Raw genomic sequence first — 19,198 nt, forward strand, 5'->3', positions numbered from 1 at the left:
CGAGAAATACACTCATTTGCAGATCAATTTGGCGAAACCGGTCGTGGGCTGTCGAAGAGTTTTCAGCAACCTTGTGAGTAGTGTCCTTTATGAAAATACCACTGTTATTATTTTTTTCAAAAGCTCCTCCGTGTATAAATCGCTTGAAGAAAAAACGTGTTCATCATACCATAGTATCCAACAGACGGAACACTCAACAGAATACCATTACAGCTGTCCCTAGGGAGCACTCGCTTCACGGTAAGTGACTTTAGTCTTAAACAGTTACATAGCAATGTAGGATATGGAAGATTACTGTATCCCACCCACACCAGTTTAAGCAACGGTGTTGGAAACATACAGCAGAGTGGAAATATGTCAATCTCTGGGGCAGTTAATTGGGCATCGAAGGACAATGATGATCATCCGATACGATGTATCGAATGAACTGAAATTGGTCGATATTCAGCTCAATTTCCCAACGGATCATCTACCAGGGGCAGAAGCAATACTTCGGACGGTTGGGACCAAACATAAAAGCGTCGCCGCAAGGAAAAATAGGGAAACGGTGTAGTTAATGTATTATGGTCCGGCTGGACCGTAATTAAGTCTGCAAGCACGAGACAGCTCAGTAGTTAGAGCACCAATTTACTGACCGGAAGTTCCGTGATTCGAACCCAAACACGGCATTGTTGCTACTCCTATACAAGCTTGGACCGCCAAGCAGTTGTTTAGCCTTGAGGATTCCTTCGGATGGCATGACAGTTATACACCAAAGGGCCATTATTATTATTATTATTACTAGTTCGCTGTCCACCATAGGTTAAAAAAATATTAACTGCACCACGCAAACCTGTTTGATTTCTGACCAGTAAGAATCGCGATGGTTGACTGGAAGTTTGGACTGGGCGTGAAATGGTCTCCTTCTTAAGCAGATGTGGAGGGACTCTCATAAACCGCCTGTCCGTGTTTGACGGCCGGTGGACCATTCAGATGGGTTGCATTTAGCATTTAGCCCACCGTGAGGCTGTATGTGCAAAAAAGAATGCGGAGTAAACTTGCTGATGAAAAGTGTGCCCTTAGTGTGTGCGTCCGACAGGGTTCAGTCCTCAGAACGCCAGTCGCTGAGTTGAGTGTGATTTTGTAAACTAAGGTTGATGAAACATGAATTCCCTGCCTGGTGTCTGTAATACGTTTGTTCATGTGTTATGGCTTGGCTGGATGGGCGATTCCAGTGCGGCTTCGGCACACTGCCTCATCCGGTGAAAAGGTACTTCACAGCATAGCTCCAGTGAGACACTCGTACATTACTCGAACAATAACTGATTTCACCCATCCGTATATTAGTCAACTAAACGATAGATCCAATGGGATTAGCCAATCGGCTGTACGACGCAAAGGCTCTTTCAAGTTTCAGTCGTGTCGAAATTTAAGATACCGGAACGTTTTTCTACCGTAAGTGTAAGGCTACTTGCCGGTTTAAAATGTGAAGGGTGGGGGAAACCTAATTTATCTGCACAGACAAGTGTGGGAATTATCTAATGGCAAGTTCTGAACATGTGCCAAACAAAACACGTCACTTTTTCACTGAACAGCCCTCCTCGACAAGAAGTAACCCCCTGGAAATGGAATAAGCAATTTCCAGTTAAATTGTTTACTGAGCCGCTGATGCACAGCACAAAACAGAGGGAAACACTGAAATCGAAAGCAAATAATACGCACGCGTGATAGTCGAAATCTATTCCACAAAATGGAGCGCTGTAAGCACTATATATTTCAAAACACCACATGGGAACAGTCTAGTTATGTGCCACACTACCGCGAACGAAGGGAATAATATTCGAAAACCGCTACTTTGCGACCGAGTAAGAGTTGCCCTAGTTTAGTCCATCCCAACTGTTTCCCACTTGAGGTTGTTGTTGTTTTGGGCATCCTCGAACTCCCGTTGAATCGGTCAGCCTTTCACGGTCAACAACAATGAGCCTGGTCCGTAAATATTTTGCTCATTAGGCGACGTGTGTGCGTGTGTGTGTGAATAGGTGCGCTGTAAGCCAGTCAGTGCCTACCACCCATAAAAACACCCATAGGGTGTGGCATCGTTCGAAAATAGCATTTGTTTTTCTCATTAAGGACTGAGGAGTAAGATTAGCCCGAATATCACCGATTAAATACGATATAAACAATGCCCTGCAGCTAAAGAAAGTAATTATCATGTGAGCTGACTGATAGACGCAGAAAACTGGGAACTCAATCGACCACCCACCGCATGAAAAAGCTAAGAATGATTGAATCGGTAATCGCCATTAGAAAAAATCGTTCAGCTATAGCGCCCTTTCGGTGCCCAACTGCCGTGTCACCTGAAGGAAGCATGAGGGTTGGGTTACTGCCAAGATGCCCAGACTTAGGCAAGGAAGTCGAGAGGCAGAGGGAGGGTTCGAACCACGGACCTTCCGGTCAGTAACTTCGCGCTCCGACCACTGAGCCATCTCGACCCCCATCGCGAGTTAGCACTTTGAAATGCCTGTTTACAAATATAAAGATCTGGGTACGCCAAGAAGAATGAGAGAATTGCCTTTTTCTGACTCAAACTTACATACGACAGAGAAAAATTCATAGGTTTCAGTCACGCTGAAATAAACAGTATGGAAGCGCTGTGTGGGATGGTTGGGTGAAACTAACTGACCAAATCATTGACAGTAACTGCACGAACGGTTGCTGATCGCAGCTGATATATGTAGGGACACACCCTCAGAGTCCCATTTTTAGTAAGAACAATCTTCGTTCCAATCGCTTAAGACTCCATTAATTAAACCGCACACGCTAAATTATTAGGACGTTATGTTACAGTGAAGTTCCTGTTCGGATTTCAGTAGATGATGCCATCTCGATTGAGCAGTTCTCAACTACTGATTCTGACACGCTCCTCACTTTCTCATAGATCAACGTCGTTTGTGAGACAGTCACGTAGGGAGGTTCATCCATCAAACCATTGATCTATTGAGAGAGGAATGGATGAAGAACCGGCCATTGACAAATGAGGAACTCAGTGGCAGGCTTAAAATAACGCACGTTCGCTGTGCACAAGTCAAAAGTACCGTAGCCAAGGTCAGATGCGATGTAAACGAATTTAAAACAATGTCCACTAATCGATATAGAAGACCCGTAATCAATAGGCTACCTTGTATGAACCATTGCAAGTGAAAAGGAGTCTCTCTGAAAGGATCAAGCGATTTTACTCAGGGCTACTCAGAACTTTTCTACTGTGTTGTTGAAAACTTCTGTGTGAATGAGTAGTTGTGGAATTCTTTGGGACCGGATTCGTTTGTCGACAGAGGACTGCATCAACTTTAGCGTGAGGTTTAGCTGCGTTGCTCTGCGTTGCTCAGCGTTGCAATGAGCCACATGCAAATAACCTTCAAAGTGATGCAAATGAGGGTTGATTCCACCAAATTCTGAACCAGCCTTTTTGTCGGTGAGATCAGGAAGGGCAAAGCCGACACCGTGATCTCGTATTTCCATCATTATTATCCGCGGCGAGAACCGTGAACTTGTCGTACAGTCATTGTTTCGTTCACCGATGATTCGGGGAGTTGAGGTAGGTAGCTGCGCATTGGAGGCGGGAGCTGGTGAATTAGTGCGTAAATACAGCCGTGTAGGTGGACTGTTAAGTGGGGGGTCGGAAAGGGAGCTGTGCATTGAAGGCAATAGTTTGGGTGCACCAGCGCCATGGGGCGGGCGACTGGGCCATGTCTCACAATGTCTGAAACCAGTAATATGGCCCGTCTCGGGGTCCTCATTCAAGGAGACGGCAATGAGCAGCACAGCTGAGTTTACCAGTACTGGCTCTTATAATTCGCTGCCAAGTCATTGTCTAAACTCCCCAGGCTTATTTTCACTCTTCGTGTAGTTCTGCAAAAAGAATCACTTGAGGATGTTGGTCGACTGGCATACGGAGCACGTGGCCAAGTCACCGCGACTTATGCAGTGTGATGAGTTCATCTATCGTGGTTGAGTTATTTCTTCCAAAAACCGTACGACGTGCCTCAGCATTCCTGATCTGGTGTTCCCACCAGACTCGGGCAGTGCTCCAAGGAAATCAATGTTCAAGCGTTGAAAGTCCTTTGAGGTTCTCAGCCCGCAGCAGCCAGGCTCCTGACCCACATAGTAATATGGAGCGCACCTCAGCATTGGAAACTCGACCCTTGACGATTAGGCTAATGTCGCAAGTGACACAGGCTCACGAAAACTATCCGAATGGAATCGTCGAATTTCACGAGACCACCGGGCATGATCCAGCTGACCAGGTAGACAAAGTTACCTACTACCTCAATCGGTTCATCCGCAAGCATGAGGCTAGGGTTTGAGCCCATTCAGTCTTGCAGTAGCAATTTACACTTTGCAGGTGTGAAACGCATGCCAAACCGTGGGCGGAATTATTTAGATCATTTAATATTTGCATTATCACGGTATCCGACCCAAGAAGAGCTTTGTCCTCTGCGTACTCGATATCTATGTGCGAATGCCCCGGGGGCACTTCGACTCCACAAGCACTAAAGACGTAGTGAGGTTTCCATAATCGTATCATTGACAAAGTTGAAGAAGAAAGGTAAGAGAGGACAACCTTACCTGATACCACTGGATGTTGTGAACTCTGGCAAAAGCTTCCCCTAGACCTTCACACATCCGCGAGAGTTGGAGCACAGCGCCTTAAGGAGAGTAAAGAATTTATGGGGTAAGCCTTTGCTCCATAGACACTGCCAAAGTGCCTGAAGGTCCACAGAGTCAAAGGCAGCTTTCAAGTCAGGGAACACAACCTTCGTTGGTTGCTGAAAGCAGTGTCATTGTTCCAGAATCTATCGGAGGGTAAAAATATGATCAATGCATCCTTTCACAGGAAGGAGCCCAGCTTGGTTTTCATAAATGTGTCTCTCCATGTATTCAATCAACCTTCGAAGGACAACATCAGCGAGCACCTTCGGTGCCACATCTAGTGGGATGATGCCACCGTGTTTCATACAGTGTCTGCGTATCAATTAGGTAGATATGCTCCACTCCGCAGGCACTTTCTCTTCACTCTTTATAACACCAGTGAACCTAGTTAGATAGGTCACTAAGGACTCTCTCTCTTCTTTGAATAGGGTCTCGTACAGACCATCCAAATGCGATTCCAAAGAGCTCATGCGACCCACTTGGACATTCACATCGCCTGCAAGGATCACAATGTCAGTGATTCTTGCCTGACGAATTAGCTTGGATAACTCTCGATAGAAAGTATCCTTCTCAGTGTCAGAGCCTGGGGTTGAGCTTGATTGAGCTGGATAACCGGACAGCGCAAAGAAGACTATTCACTGGGATCCAATCCAGCAAAGCGCGTTCAGCTCTGGGGCTGAGTGCAACTTCCACGCCATATATTCCACGAGTCATCGCTTCTGGATTACCGGACACACAGAGCGAGAAATGTGGAGGACATGAGTTCGTTTTTGGTATTACGATATGTATAACCACGCTTGGATCTTGTGTGCGTGTTTCGGAGACACAGCATACATCAACTTTTAGGTTTCAGCAGGCATTGCCTGTTTGCAAACTTGGCATAGAATACGGGCGTTGAAAGCTACTATACAGAAATGATCTCGTAGATTTAGGAAGGTATTAGTTTATTTTTAGTGCGCAGTGGGTGTGCAAAGCCCATCGGTCAGATAACTGACAGTCAGATAACCCAGTAACGCTCCCTTGTATGGTGGGAAGGTGTTAAGACACGGAACTGTGAGGGCAAAAGATAGTTCCCGATTGCCCAAGCTGAGGAAGAGAGTTTGGCTGAGGTACTTCATCTCGGGCCCTTGACTCAAAAGTATGACCCACAAGGAAGTGGGAGGATGTCGGGTTTTGTTCAGGTACTCTGCCCGTAGCCTCTGACTCAAAGGCTGACTGGTCCAGTAGATTTGTCCGGAACCCATCTTTCGAAAAATCTTTAAGTGCGGAGGGAGCATGACACCGATTCTGTATTTTCGGAGTTTCACAGCAGAAAAAACGATCTGCTTATCAGCTTGGTCTGCTAGCGTTCGAAAGTCCCGTGTTCACAGCTCGCGCTCGTCTGGAAATCCGCGAACATCTCCGCAAATGAAGAAAACAGATTTGAGCACCGAGTATAAGGTAGCAGAAACAACACCAGTGTCGGTGAGATCAAATCGGTCTATAGACCCACTCATTTCATTCAATACAGACGCATAGTTTTTAGTCTGACAGGGATCAAGTAAGCTTGACCGCAAACTATTTTGATTGGAAACTTCATAAAGCAATGGATTGATATTCTACTTGAATTTTTAGGCTAGCTTCATATGACAGTCTCAACAAAAACTCTCTGGGAGATTGGGTTACTGAAAACCAATCCCGAGTGCGCAAAACGAGGGTGACGCACAGTTCCACGTAGTTATTTCCTATCTGTAGATACAGCAGAAAATTTCTCGCCTGGATCGAAAATTACGGGAAATATTTTAAAAAACTAGACAAGTTTTAATCAATACGGTAGAATTTCATTTATTCCGTTCATTAAAAAGAGTTATTTCCAAAACGTGGCAATTATGGATGGTGTACGTGACATTCCGATGCAACCAAATCTACCTATCCGGAGATTCTGTCCTTGTTAGGACAAACGACGCGACAATTGAACTTTGATAACGGTAAAATTCGTATCCTTTCGTGCACGGATTGTTCCCTTTTGTAAAAAAACAGGCTACAGTGAATGTTCCTAGTTTTCATGGGTCGTTAAATTTTTGATGAACCAAAGTAGGTAAGAAAGCTATGGAACGTTTACGTACACACTTCAAATGGGGAGCGTATAATCAACCTCACACTCAATTAGTTTCAACAGCGATGTCTAACAGAATTTATCGGTCGTGTTGGAGGTAAGAAAAAGCATCCAATAGCCATGTTGCTGCACACAGGAATCATAAACCATCTATGGCTCACATCTATGGTATACGCCAAAGCTATCCTCTCTAGTACGAAGCTGTCCAATCTCTCGTTCCCTCGGAGAAATATGCAATGCGAACTAACTGATCATGCTATCGCCTCCAATGCCTGGTTACGTCTCCAACCCTCTCCCATTCTCCGGGCACCGAAATGTTACCCCTGAAACATGGCTTCCAGCTGATAAGCAGAGCTGACTAAGAGATCACTGGTGACAACAGACTGTCAAAAAACAGTCATGAGATACAAGAAGCTGCGCTCTATCAACTGTCACAAAATAGTGTGAATCGCCTATTAGTGATTGTGAATACATGAAGTTATCGATACCCCAATACACATTTCAGTTTTCTGAAGCACATGAGGAACATACGTATTACAGGGTTACAAACAGTACAAAAACAGCATGGTTTAATAAACAACCTGCGCGCAGAGTCAAGGCAGTTTATTTCTTTCACCATACTTAGGAAGGAAGTACTTAACAAGAAAACACCGTCTGATTTGTCGATTCCTGGATGGTTTCAATTTGTTTTTCTGGCAATCGATTGAGAAATATTATTATCAGTAACTGTCATTTACATTTTCAATTCGCAGCTAATAGTTCGGTAAAGACTGTATCTTCAACTACGGCATCCACTGTGATATTTTCCATGCAAACAAGAGCACCAAACATTAGAATGGTCCATTTATTGCCCGCACAAGTAACTAAGTCTTCCATTAGTTCTCCCAGAGGAGTGAAGACACCCATGCTAATAAGATAAACCTGGGGCGTCCCAATGGTACTGTGATGGAAAGCAAGTGTCTGCATTTCCTTCGATCGAGTAGCAGTCAGTTCTGAAAAATACATAGCACATTTACAACCTCATCATTCATTACTGGGGTCGGCTTTTTGACATTCACAGGCAAGGAGTTAATCCTTGACGATGTGGGCGTGCCGATCAAATGAAAACGCTGAGTACAAGTTTACTTCTGGTCGCCAAGTCTGTTTCCGAAGACGATAGATCACAGTCGTGTCTTTATTTGATTCACGGTTTGTGAGATGCACGACATGGTGATACAGACTGTTAATATTTCTGCCGGTAAGTGTTTGTAAATAAGTTTCAAGCATTTGAACATTGCAACTGAGCCATTTTTTAATGTACAGACTACTTACAAACGGCTGAGGAGCGATCCACACTTACCCATGCCCGAGGATCTGTGGCAACATATGCACAAATGGTGACCCGGTTGGTTTCCGACGCGGGATACCGCAAGCCAAGATGGTCGACCACCACCACCAACACAACGTGTCGACGGCAGCGCCAACTCAAACATGAATATAGATATGGAATTCCCTTCACAGGTATAGCTCTGAACCACCGTGATGATTGAAACCAATGCTAATTGGGTTGGTGCATGAATAACAACTCACGTTTCACAAATGTTGCTAATACGGGAACTGTTATTCCTATGTCGTAATACATTCCCGTGAACCAACCACCAAAACGGTAGAGTGAAGTCTGAGGATGTACTTCACGATTCATTTTCACACCTACTGTCCTGCATCTCCCGTGTAGAGACCATGGCTCAACGTCAGGCACAAAAGAACACCATCAAATGGTGTCCATTATCCGCACAATGCTCTCAGCTGCAAAACCTTATAAAGTAAACTAAAACTTTATACGCCAAAATTTTGCATTTTGTAGCGTATGTGCTCAAACCAAAAATCGTCCTAATCTACGTTCACATCTTTGCAGCTAACCAAATTTCACTGTCCACTGGGACAACCATGCCCCTGGTTGAAAAGTCTTGTGGGGTAATTTCCCAGCATCGCTGAGACCCCGGGATGCCTAGATGGGGCTTGGAAGTTTGGACTGGTACTCTCAACTCAATTGCCCGACTGCCTTAGTCCATCAGGGATACATCATAACTTTCGAAAATTCAATTCGATTGTGCGAATACTGAGCGACCCATCAAATCGAACGGACTTCTTAACACAACGGACGCATTCCGAAGCCTTTTTGGATATCGCTCAAAATTTATATATAAGCACCAGGAGGTGTTGTGTAGACAGAGTTAACCAGCCAGTCAACCAACAGTGTCACTGATTTCACAGCAACAGTCGTAAAAGCCCAAAACTGGATCACTGGAATCTCTTTCTGAAATAAACTCCACAAATAAGCCCCGCCTGCACCACAGCCCGAAGGCAATTCTAGGGATTCCTAACTGATTTCACAACTGAAATAGACTAATCCCTTTTAGAAAATGAATCCGGCAAGAAAACGCCATATGAAATAAAATCACTATGGAAATTCCTACTTTTAGATGTGAATCCGTCGATGAGGCTAAATTCACCAGCAGGTGGACGGGAATCATCTCGCTCGAACAATAAAACGGTCAGTGGATAGAGCAAACCGCACAGAACTCCACCGAATTCAGACAGACCAAGTATCGTTCAGTTGTAACACAGACAGAACTTAATATTAGTATAACTTGAATTATAAATATTCATTTTCTGACGTTAACATCGCCAAGCGCAAAGATATTGTTCTCGTAGCGGCCATACAGTGTAAACCGCCCAACGGGCATGCTCAGTTTCTGGGTTCAAGTGTGCTCGTAAAAAAACTACCGAATGAGGACCTGAAGAAAACACCGCCTCTCTGTCAATAAACTTCATCAATGAAACTGACATTGTAAATGCAAAGTAGTCGTAGTAAATCCTCGAGGTCAAGGATAAGCATGCAAACAACTTCGTCACCACATACTGAATCACGTTATAAACATAGTCTATTGTGTCCATGATTGGTACGTTAGTAAATAACAACAACAATTCCAGAATTAACCGACATTCAGAGCTGCAATTTGGTTGATAAAGTCACAAATATTTCTCGGGCTGTGTCGACAGTCCTGTTCTGATAGGTTCTAACAGGCTAGCGAGCAAAGGCACGACATTGGGAATTCAACATGCCGAGGATGGACCCAAGAGATAGACCGAGTTTATGCACTTTTAGAAGTATGGAGCCGAGAAACCGTTGTACCAGTAAGGCAAACGAGCTTAAGGGTAGTGCTTGCATTAATCTTTCAGGGTGTTGTAATAATTAGAATGCTTCTTTTTTCAATCGTTTGCGTCTCGTCCTATTCGGTTCTCACTCTTAATTTAAATTCGTCTGACAATTTGTTATCCATCTTATTAATATAGTCGGATCCACTTATCAGGACTTGTCGCGAAGAGACTGGACCTTGTCGTAGTGCGACAGATGGCGTGCCTCACTGACCCATTGAGCTGTACAGGAGGATGCCTGTACAGCATCTAAATTCTCTACTTCCAGGTTGGTCAGTGGATGGAGGTCTGACAATTACGGTCTCCTGTCTCTCCAGATTAAGGATTGGGACAAGTGTAGCGATTCGTTTTTTAATGAGGGCTACCCTAGTAGTCTCGAGCCAACCATTGCTATCTTAGACGGTCAAGTTTTTGAGCCAAATGCTTTGAGAAATCTAATCGTCCTCCTGTCTAGGTCAGAGCCCACACAGCCATGAATTTCACAGATAAAATCATCCTCGTACCACATTAGTATGGCAGTTAAGAACCACTATGTACTAATGGCGTATAGCTGTCAATGATGGCAATCCATCCTGCAACTTCACTTAGCTTAGAGCCTAAAACTCGCTAATTATGTTGTAAGCATTTCAGTGATTCTGAGAGGACCTTCTTCATCCTATCAACGTATTTGGGTTCATCCATCAAAACAATTCATGTGCCTTTATCTGAATTAGATAGTGAAAGCTGATCATTCTACTGTAAACCTTTCAGTGCCTCCAAGTGTTCCTTAGTCAGAAGTCATACCACTGAAGTATAGAAAACAGGAACTGACCAACGTCGAATTTATTCTCCCTACAAAAAGCACTTGATGAGAGAACTGACCCCAAGCTGGAAATGAATATCCTTGCGACAAAAACAAAATTAAGGTAATGTTGATAATAGCTCCATAAGCATGATCCAGTAGCCCACGCACCTCCGTTTTTTATTGAGAAGTATATGTTCGGGAATCGGACGAGATTTGTGCCAATGCATGAATTCACCAAAAAGGCCAATCACAGGAAACGAGCCTTGTTGTCTACATTCGTCCAGATTGTCACTAATAGCAGACGACAATGAGCTTTATCGACCTCTGTTGTTCAAACTTAATGTGGAGAACCACCAAGTCCGAATCGACTTCAGGCGTACCTCCTCGATTTTTGACATCAGAACTGAGTTTGGAACCAAACGCTCCACTTCATGTTGTGCAAATTCCGTTCTGGAACAACCATGACTGAAATAGCGGAGCATATAAAAGAGTACTCAATTGACTCAGAGTGACCAAATTGACAGCTTAGACGAGAACAACATAGAGTATCGCGGCCACCCCAACTGAAATTAGCTGCTACATTTTAAGAAACGTCGACGAATTATTGGGCCACGCGAGTGCGTGATCTGCGGCTGGAATGTGTATATCTACGACGAGAATATCTGAGATGTGTAGGACATAAAATGCTAATGGGAATTATTTGTTCTTCCCAATTCCTCGAGAGTACTGACAGGCTGAATGATTAAAAATGGTAACCAGATGAATGATCGAACCTGTATCAATATTCGATACATAATGGATGTTAGATTCCGACTCAGTTAAATCAGTTTATTCTGAATTAACTCCTAAGGGTTACTAGAACCACTCTCAACGGAAGACCGAAAATTAACCGGTCAACAAACTCAAGTGCTTGTAACGCATGTTACCTTCCAGGACTGTATACCACTTGTTAATGCACTGCTGTTTTATCGATTACTTCAGAGTCAGATATAACTTGTGAATGAAGCCAAAGGTTCGTGGCACATATCACACTTGTTGGACATGACTGGTGAACGTAGTGAATAGTGTAGCCTGAACCTGAACAACGACAGGCACGGAGATTCCACAATGAGCAAAAGCTGTTTTGCTGTAAAAATGCACGCCTCATACAATGATCAGTGTGACAGCCCAGTGGTCAACAAGTGTACCGCGAGGTTTTCGTACGTTGTTATAGTACTCAACAGTCAATGAAGACCAGTTTTCAAGTGTTACTACGAGTCTTCATCAAGTGATACACACTGGACCGGTTGAGAAATCAACGTGCAACATGTCATCTTGCTTTCCAAACCAAAACTAGTGCCACAGACTCGGGCTGAAGTAGTCGGCTATCCATCGTCCTAAAGTTCCGTGTATATTTAAAAATGGCAGCTAGGTGGAACGTAGCTTATTGCGCACCCATTTTCAGTAGCAGGTTGTTGCCAGCTTTAGTAAAAATCGATTACTAACCGAACTACTCGTGAGTAGGCACCGCGTTGCCCAGAAATTTCGAAACAACGGCCTGTGGCATGCCTCAGGTATCTCATGGTCTACATGGTCAGTCGTATGCGCATTGGTTTCCCCGTTGTTTGGCAGAGTTGCCAAAAGGTCAAGCGTTATTCGCCACTTTTCCGACTCCAACAACTTGCCTGTGCTGAATTCAGAGACATTCTTTGGAGCAAAGTGATCCTAATCATCAGTATGCCAGTCCGAAGAAATGCGACGAAATTTTCTAAGCCGAAAATAACCCATTCTCCTATGTAAACTATGTGTTGGCAATGAAAAAAAACTATGATAATTCAAGGGAACAAGGACAAATCAAAGCTCAAAGTATGTTATTAGTAAAACAGGAGAAATTGTAAAAATACACTTTCAACTGAAAAATTAGAAGAAGAGTTCGTTGCTTGATCATATTCACAGTGGTTTGATCGAGCCATCATTGCACGACCATTTTGGATTCACCATAGAAAGCACCTGAAAAACTTGGATCCAGATGCGCCACGTCAGACGCAGAGAAACTTCACGCCCTCTTCGCCCATCATTGCGGCCTCTCCACGTTTTTCCAAACATTGAAGTGCCTGTATCAAAACAGTTCTGTCCAATCCATGGAAAGGTTCGTGTTCTGTATCCTCACCGTCGGTGAGCTCGAACAGTGTGCACACCGAGTTTCCATGACCGGAGGCACGCGCCCAGGATGAAATTAAAGACGCCCATTCCTCAGGTGTCCGCCAAATTATACGAGCATTGGTGTGCGACCTAAGGGAGAAGGTAAAATGTGGTTTCGAAGTACCCAACTTTCTTCATATAAGTAGAAAGAGCCTGAAGCAAACCATCTCAGGATAAGGGGGGAATGAGTGCAACCTATAAAGCTTGTGTCGCATCGCGAACTTTCTTCGTCACGTACATCTGCTTAACGCAGTCTGTACACGCTAATGTAAAGCAGTGGTCGAATGTACTCACCAATCCGCCCATGGTTCCGCAGTGCATAATCCCTCCTCAGTGTCACCCATGATAGCACAAATAGAGGTCTTGTCGGTAGGTCTGACGTTTAAAACACCTCCCAAAAAGGTAACAAACTATAAACCCATAGCTAATTCGAGAACCTGTCTCACCAATTTAAGAAACTCTATGGCTGATGGCAAAGGAGTGGGTTGGTTTAAAGCAATACTGGTGGATAGGTCAAGTGAGATTCTGTCAGGGACTATGCGATAACCAGTTGTCTGATGCCCGAGCACCATCATGCTCTCGGAGAGTTATGCTCTGGGAATAATGTTTGATGTTCCTGTAACCAGAAAGAGGAGATCAAGATAGCTCTATGACTAAGGCACTGATTTAATGACCGGAAAGTTAGCGGTTTGAAACCAACCACGGCATCTCGACTGCATCTGTCTAGGTTTCGGCAACCTGATGGCATCTCCGCCCCCCCCCCCGTGCTTCTATCAGATGGCATGGGAGCTAGATGCCGAAAAAATATTACAGATGAACGATTATTAATATATTATCATTATATCATATTATTATAAAAGGAAAAGACAACAGCATCATAGCAAAAATGACCGGGATTGTTGTAGATGGAAGGAAATTTAAGAAAACAATACTCTTTTCTGGAAACAAGTAAGTAGAAGTCTTAAACTGCAAGGTACGATCTCAGAATAAGAACAAAAACGTCTCAAACGGATCGGAACTCAAACAGTACAAATGAGGCATTCGCTGAAAATCCACAAGCCAAAAGTACCATTGAGACCGATTTTAGGTTCGCGAAATCCAGTGTACGACAAAATTGCCCGTCGGCTAGTGGACATTCTTGCTTCCATTCAGAAAGTTGTGACCACGCCCCCCCCCCCCATAGCCGATTGCTTGAAGGTCTTCTTTGACTGTGGCGGACGCTTGATCGTTCGCCTACAAGTTCCCAGAAATTATTTTTCATTCCTAATGTTCCACTATAAGAAACGTTCGAACAAGGCATACACCGCTCACTAGCTGTGCCACTTTAATTACTTATGGACGTTATAGTACACTATACCCCAAACATCCGTTGTAAGCGACAGTTTACAGACAAGCCGTTGATACGGGCGGCTAACCAGGTCTACCATTGGTAGGCAAAACCCGAAGAACTCTGTGATAGTACTTCCAGCCTTTACTTTTACAAGCTGTTCGTCGATGATATTTTGACTATTACCTCTGACCATAAGTTTTGTTCGACATCATGGATTTCATTCACCCTTACTTGTTAGGGTCCTGCGAGGTCAAATCGAATAGAAACTTAGCCTTTCTAGATGTTCTTATGACTCGGTGACCGAACTGGAAGTTGCGACACAAGGCCTGTCACAAAGCCGCAAGGAGCAGCCAGTATCTGCACTTCAATCGTTTATAGGCCATTGGGTATAAGCAGAGCTTACACAAAAGCATTATCTCACATAGCGATAAACATATGCATCCCAGACAAACTGACTGAAGAAGTCTTATTGAAACAGATGCCAATTGCAAACGGTTATCCGTACAGATCCATCAATCCTCACAGTAGGCCAAACACACCATCTGACGTGATTACCACCGCTTCAGAGAAAGAAATTTTATCACGTTTGCCGTCCATTGGCGATCACACTGCTAACAACATGGAACAAAAACGCAAATCCTCCCTAAATCACGTCTCCAGCTGCTCAGCTGCACTTGACCTCTAGGACCAGAAGACTAAGTCCAACAATGTGCCGAATACTGCAGCAGTGAAATAAACGCAGACGGAACGGACCAGTGCCTTTCTTAGCGGATTCAAAGGCTTACCAAAATGTTGTTACGGTTCTGCTGTGTTGTCAGCTTTTTGCGGGGAAGCTTTAATTAAAACAGCAGCCAACAATATACGCATAAAAAGTACTGATTAGAGTCGCTGCTTAGCATGAAGCTGGCACGACCTTAACCTAGGCCATAATGCCTCACGTGACCCTCAATGTTCAGTCTCTATTATTCATAAACTTTGGATGATTAAGCATGCGATCAATTAAAGCGACCCGAAATGTTAAGATTCCACAATCTGTATTTTTGCTGTTTTAAGGCGACCAAAACTTTCAAATCTAGAGATGTAGGATATGACAACACGGAAGTTTGACGGCCTTCTGCCCAGTTTGAATTCAAAAGTCTCCAAAACGACGAAGCTCGACACAACAGCTCTTTGTTTAGGGTCACATGCATCACACTAGGACTGAATTTGTTGGGTGTAGACCCAAGTCCGAAACGCTGCCGAATTGCAGGTGATGTAAGTCTGGGTGGTATCTCCGAACACTGGCCCCACATTCTAAGTGACTAAAACTGAGGCTGCATGTCTTCGGACATCGGATCCAAGAATTCTCATCCTATTTCTCAACTGAAGTCGGATTCTGTAATTCAATCCGTTGTTTCGTGAATCGCCTACTCCCATCCAACCGATCCAAAATGTTTAACACATGGCTGAAGTTCAAGAAATCGAAATGTCTTTCTCCCTAAGAAGAAGTGTAGTACAATCACCCGAGTTACTTGTTTGTTTTAGATCGTGGAGGCAATAAAATGGTTAGTCTAGTAAAGTGACCGGACAAGTTGAGGACGCTAGGTCCATGGAGATGGACACCGTAGATAAAGACACCGTGCACATATAGGACGTCAAGCCAAGTTAGCATTTCACCGACGCATGATATGGTTGCTAAGGGTGTGTGGCACTTCAACACACAAAAATCTTAAGCGGGACTTAACAGGGCAAAATAGAAGCCATCGTCCCAGCTGCAATGTTATGTTCTGTTCTGTACCAATAAGTCGCTTGTCCAAACTTTGTTAACTCCGGCTGCTAGTGTCTTCCATTAAGAGTAAGAGAAATCACGATAAAACGAGCGTAGATTGGAGGTGCCGGTCTAATTTGATTTCCAAGTGAGTATAAGGAGAACTAAGCCGAGTTCGGTAGCATTTGGTGCAAGAATGCTAGTCACCGCATAATGTAGTTATTTCAGTCACAATCACTAATTACTGATCTTGTCAAGCCAGAGAGCCGGCTATCAGCAACACGGTTGAGTACACTATTTGAGGACCTTATCAAGCTACAACCCGCCCGCCGGTTGATCGTCTCCATCAAGTTATCCCAAAAGAGCTTTGAGTGGGTATATGTTATGAACAAAATAGAACTCACTTGTCTATCCACTCTAGGTTTCCATGCTTGTGAAGCTCCTCTAGAACACTCGTGATCAACTCCGAATTGGCACTCCGCTCAAGCTGTTTGTTGTGAAAAAGAGGACAAGTTGGATCCCGAAGGCTTGCCACACTAACTGTAAAAACATTTCGCTGCTTGAAATAGGCCACAACTAGTTGACACCATGCCTCAAGCTGTTTTCGGCGAGTTTCAATGTTTGGTTGTAGTGTGAAAAAGGGTGGGAAGTTATACTGCCAAGGCCACTCGAACTTGGTCGAAGACATGAGAATGACCAACCAAGGAACGATGCTAAAATATATATACGCAAGTCAAACAGTCAACTAGAGAAACAAGTGAAAACCTGTAGTGGTGTAGCTCTCCCTGCGCCTGGCTGGAGAGATTGAATGAAATGGCGGTAAGCCGACACCAGTGGAGCTCATGCTGTCAGTATCTATCCACACTGTCTGGCTGAGTGTTGGAGGTTCTGTGACAGACTAGCCCCACATCCCCTCCCTGTATTATTTCTTTCTTTCTATTATAAGGCACTGTTCAGATAAATTAGTATGGTTCTACAACAAGGAAGCGCTAGTTTTCTTAGTTGGTGTCGCTATTAGTGATGGTGATGATCAGTGGTGAGCCTAGTCTCGGGATCACCACAAACGTCGATAGCAGTGACCGAATGTCACGACCACCTCTACATCGGTTTCACCCCGCACAATATCGCACCAAAATGCTCTGCGTGGCCGATTTTCTTCTGCTACGCAAATTAGGTATGCATGAATAATAGTCTGACCGCGGGCTCCATCACGATGAAATTGGACTTAGCCGTGATGTGATACCTCGTGCGCATCCATGAACTACTGAGTTAAACTAGGTTTTGTCCGTGACTCGCACTCACACCAGGTTGTCAATAGTTGGAGCTCTGACTAATAAATCTCCTACAGGCTGAAGGATGTGACGTGTGGTTACTGGTTCTTCAAAAAAATGTAATGAATTGGCAGCTCCCACCAAAAACTGTTGCCTTGCGGTCAGACTTTTCAGGCAAACGCATTGGTTGAGGACTTTCGTTGTACTCTTGTTCAGACTCGCACACTATGGTAGTATAGCAGCCCACGGGTGACTCACAACCTGATCGCCTTACCTGCTGTATAGAGCAGAATGGGTATGCGAAAAAAGGCTACTGGCGATGTCAGCCATCCTTCCCTTTAGCATACTAATCCTTTTCCTTTCATCCACCCCACTATTAGTGCTCTCCTTGTGATCCCATCCGTTAAGAATGAAGACCCAATTAATCTTACTGATCATCGATGCGAGATCTGCGTGCAAATGGAATATCAGTGGCCTCAGGTATCTTAAAATCAACCTTCAAACTTCCATGCCCAGTAAGGAGAGATGGCTTAGTGGTTAGAACGCGAATTTACTGACCGAAAGATCCGTCGGCCGAACCCAACCTCCTCATCTCGACCTCTCCTGTGTAGACTTGAGTAACCTGGCAGTATCGCAGCTCTCTTACTCTCTTCGGCTGGTATGGTAGCTAGGCACCGAAAGGTTGTTAAAGCTGAATTATCATTAGTATAAAAAACCGTTCAGCTGTAGCACCCTTTCCGTGCCTAGCTGCCACGCCACCCAAAGGTTGTACGAGGGTTTGGATACTGCCAGGTTGCCCAAGCCTAGACAGGGAAAGTCGAGAGGCGCAGGTCGGGTTCGAACCACGGGCCTTCCGACCAATAAATTCACGCTCTAACCACTTGGGGCATCTCGCACAGTTTACCTGGCTGATCTCAATGTTAGCACTCAGTAACAAGCAAGACAACAAGCCACTTTTGCTCGCATACTGGACCTTATTGGGGTCTAGGTATGCTGTGTATCAGAAAAAGAGAATTCAGAATCCAATCACAATCAGTGAGTGAACCCCGTCACTAAGAGGCTGAACCTAACCATGGTGTAACGGTTTGTGTATCTCGGCGACCCACTGAGTTATACTGGTTGGTGTCCGCGCGACACTCGCAGAGTCTCCCATACCAAGTTGGTCAGTGGTTAGAGTTCTGACGAATACAGTGTCCTGGTCCTCCATGGCACCGGTTAAAACGTGTGGCAACTTTTCCGTGAAAATGGTAATGTATATCCATTTCCGGACAGACACCGTTGTTTTTGAGCCAAATGCTTTGGTTGAAGACCGTAATCGTTCTCCTGTCTAGGTGTGGACGCCCTGGTAGCATCCCTGCCCACGTACAACCGTGAACTGCACAGATGTAAATAAACTCACCACTAAATTTTACTTGACCTCATGATAATCCCCCATTCATTTTTCTTACCCAGTGTATGTACTTTTGATAGTTCTCCTGTTGTGGACGCCCTGGTAGCATCCCTGCCCACGTACAACCGTGAACTGCACAGATGTAAATAAACTCACCACTAAATTTTACTTGACCTCATGATAATCCCCCATTCATTTTTCTTACCCAGTGTATGTACTTTTGATATCTATTTATTTATACTTTCCTCAAAGACCGTCCCGTCCAACACTTGCGTATTAGCATCTGTCTGTGGGTGAATGTGCGCCAATGAGAATCAAGACTGTCGTCGGAAGGGACGACCCTAACCAACACTACTGAGCTAACATTCCGCTAGTCGTTGTTTGGTGTGCGGACGTTGACACTGCACGGTCGATCTGGGAGAAGGAGACCGTCATAGACAACTGGGTTAAATCAAGTGGTGCCCATTTTCAAAAAGGGTACTCGTAGTGAATGTGATAACCACAGAGGTTTTA

The 19,198-nt window shown here is 44.4% G+C and overlaps 2 protein-coding genes across 2 annotated transcripts in view; both read right to left on the reverse strand.

Moving 5' to 3' along the window:
• Nucleotides 1-3,675, reverse strand: part of T265_10126 (hypothetical protein) — a gene marked incomplete at both ends in the record, with an annotated part of 59,930 nt that extends 56,255 nt beyond the window's left edge. The window contains one exon of the mRNA XM_009176402.1: nucleotides 3,393-3,675. Within this exon, the coding sequence (XP_009174666.1) occupies nucleotides 3,393-3,675 (283 nt within the window). The remainder of the gene's footprint in view (nucleotides 1-3,392) is intronic.
• An 8,929-nt stretch (nucleotides 3,676-12,604) lies between these two features.
• Nucleotides 12,605-18,502, reverse strand: T265_10127 (hypothetical protein; the record flags this gene model as incomplete). Its single annotated transcript, XM_009176403.1, has 5 exons — nucleotides 12,605-13,037; nucleotides 16,429-16,737; nucleotides 17,854-17,986; nucleotides 18,028-18,288; nucleotides 18,367-18,502. The coding sequence occupies 5 exons, from the start codon at nucleotides 18,500-18,502 to the stop codon at nucleotides 12,785-12,787; spliced, it is 1,092 nt and encodes a 363-aa protein (XP_009174667.1).
• Nucleotides 18,503-19,198: the final 696 nt, after the last annotated feature.

Source organism: Opisthorchis viverrini (assembly GCF_000715545.1).
Source record: "Opisthorchis viverrini unplaced genomic scaffold opera_v5_343, whole genome shotgun sequence".
Classification (NCBI taxonomy): Eukaryota; Metazoa; Platyhelminthes; class Trematoda; order Opisthorchiida; family Opisthorchiidae; genus Opisthorchis; species Opisthorchis viverrini.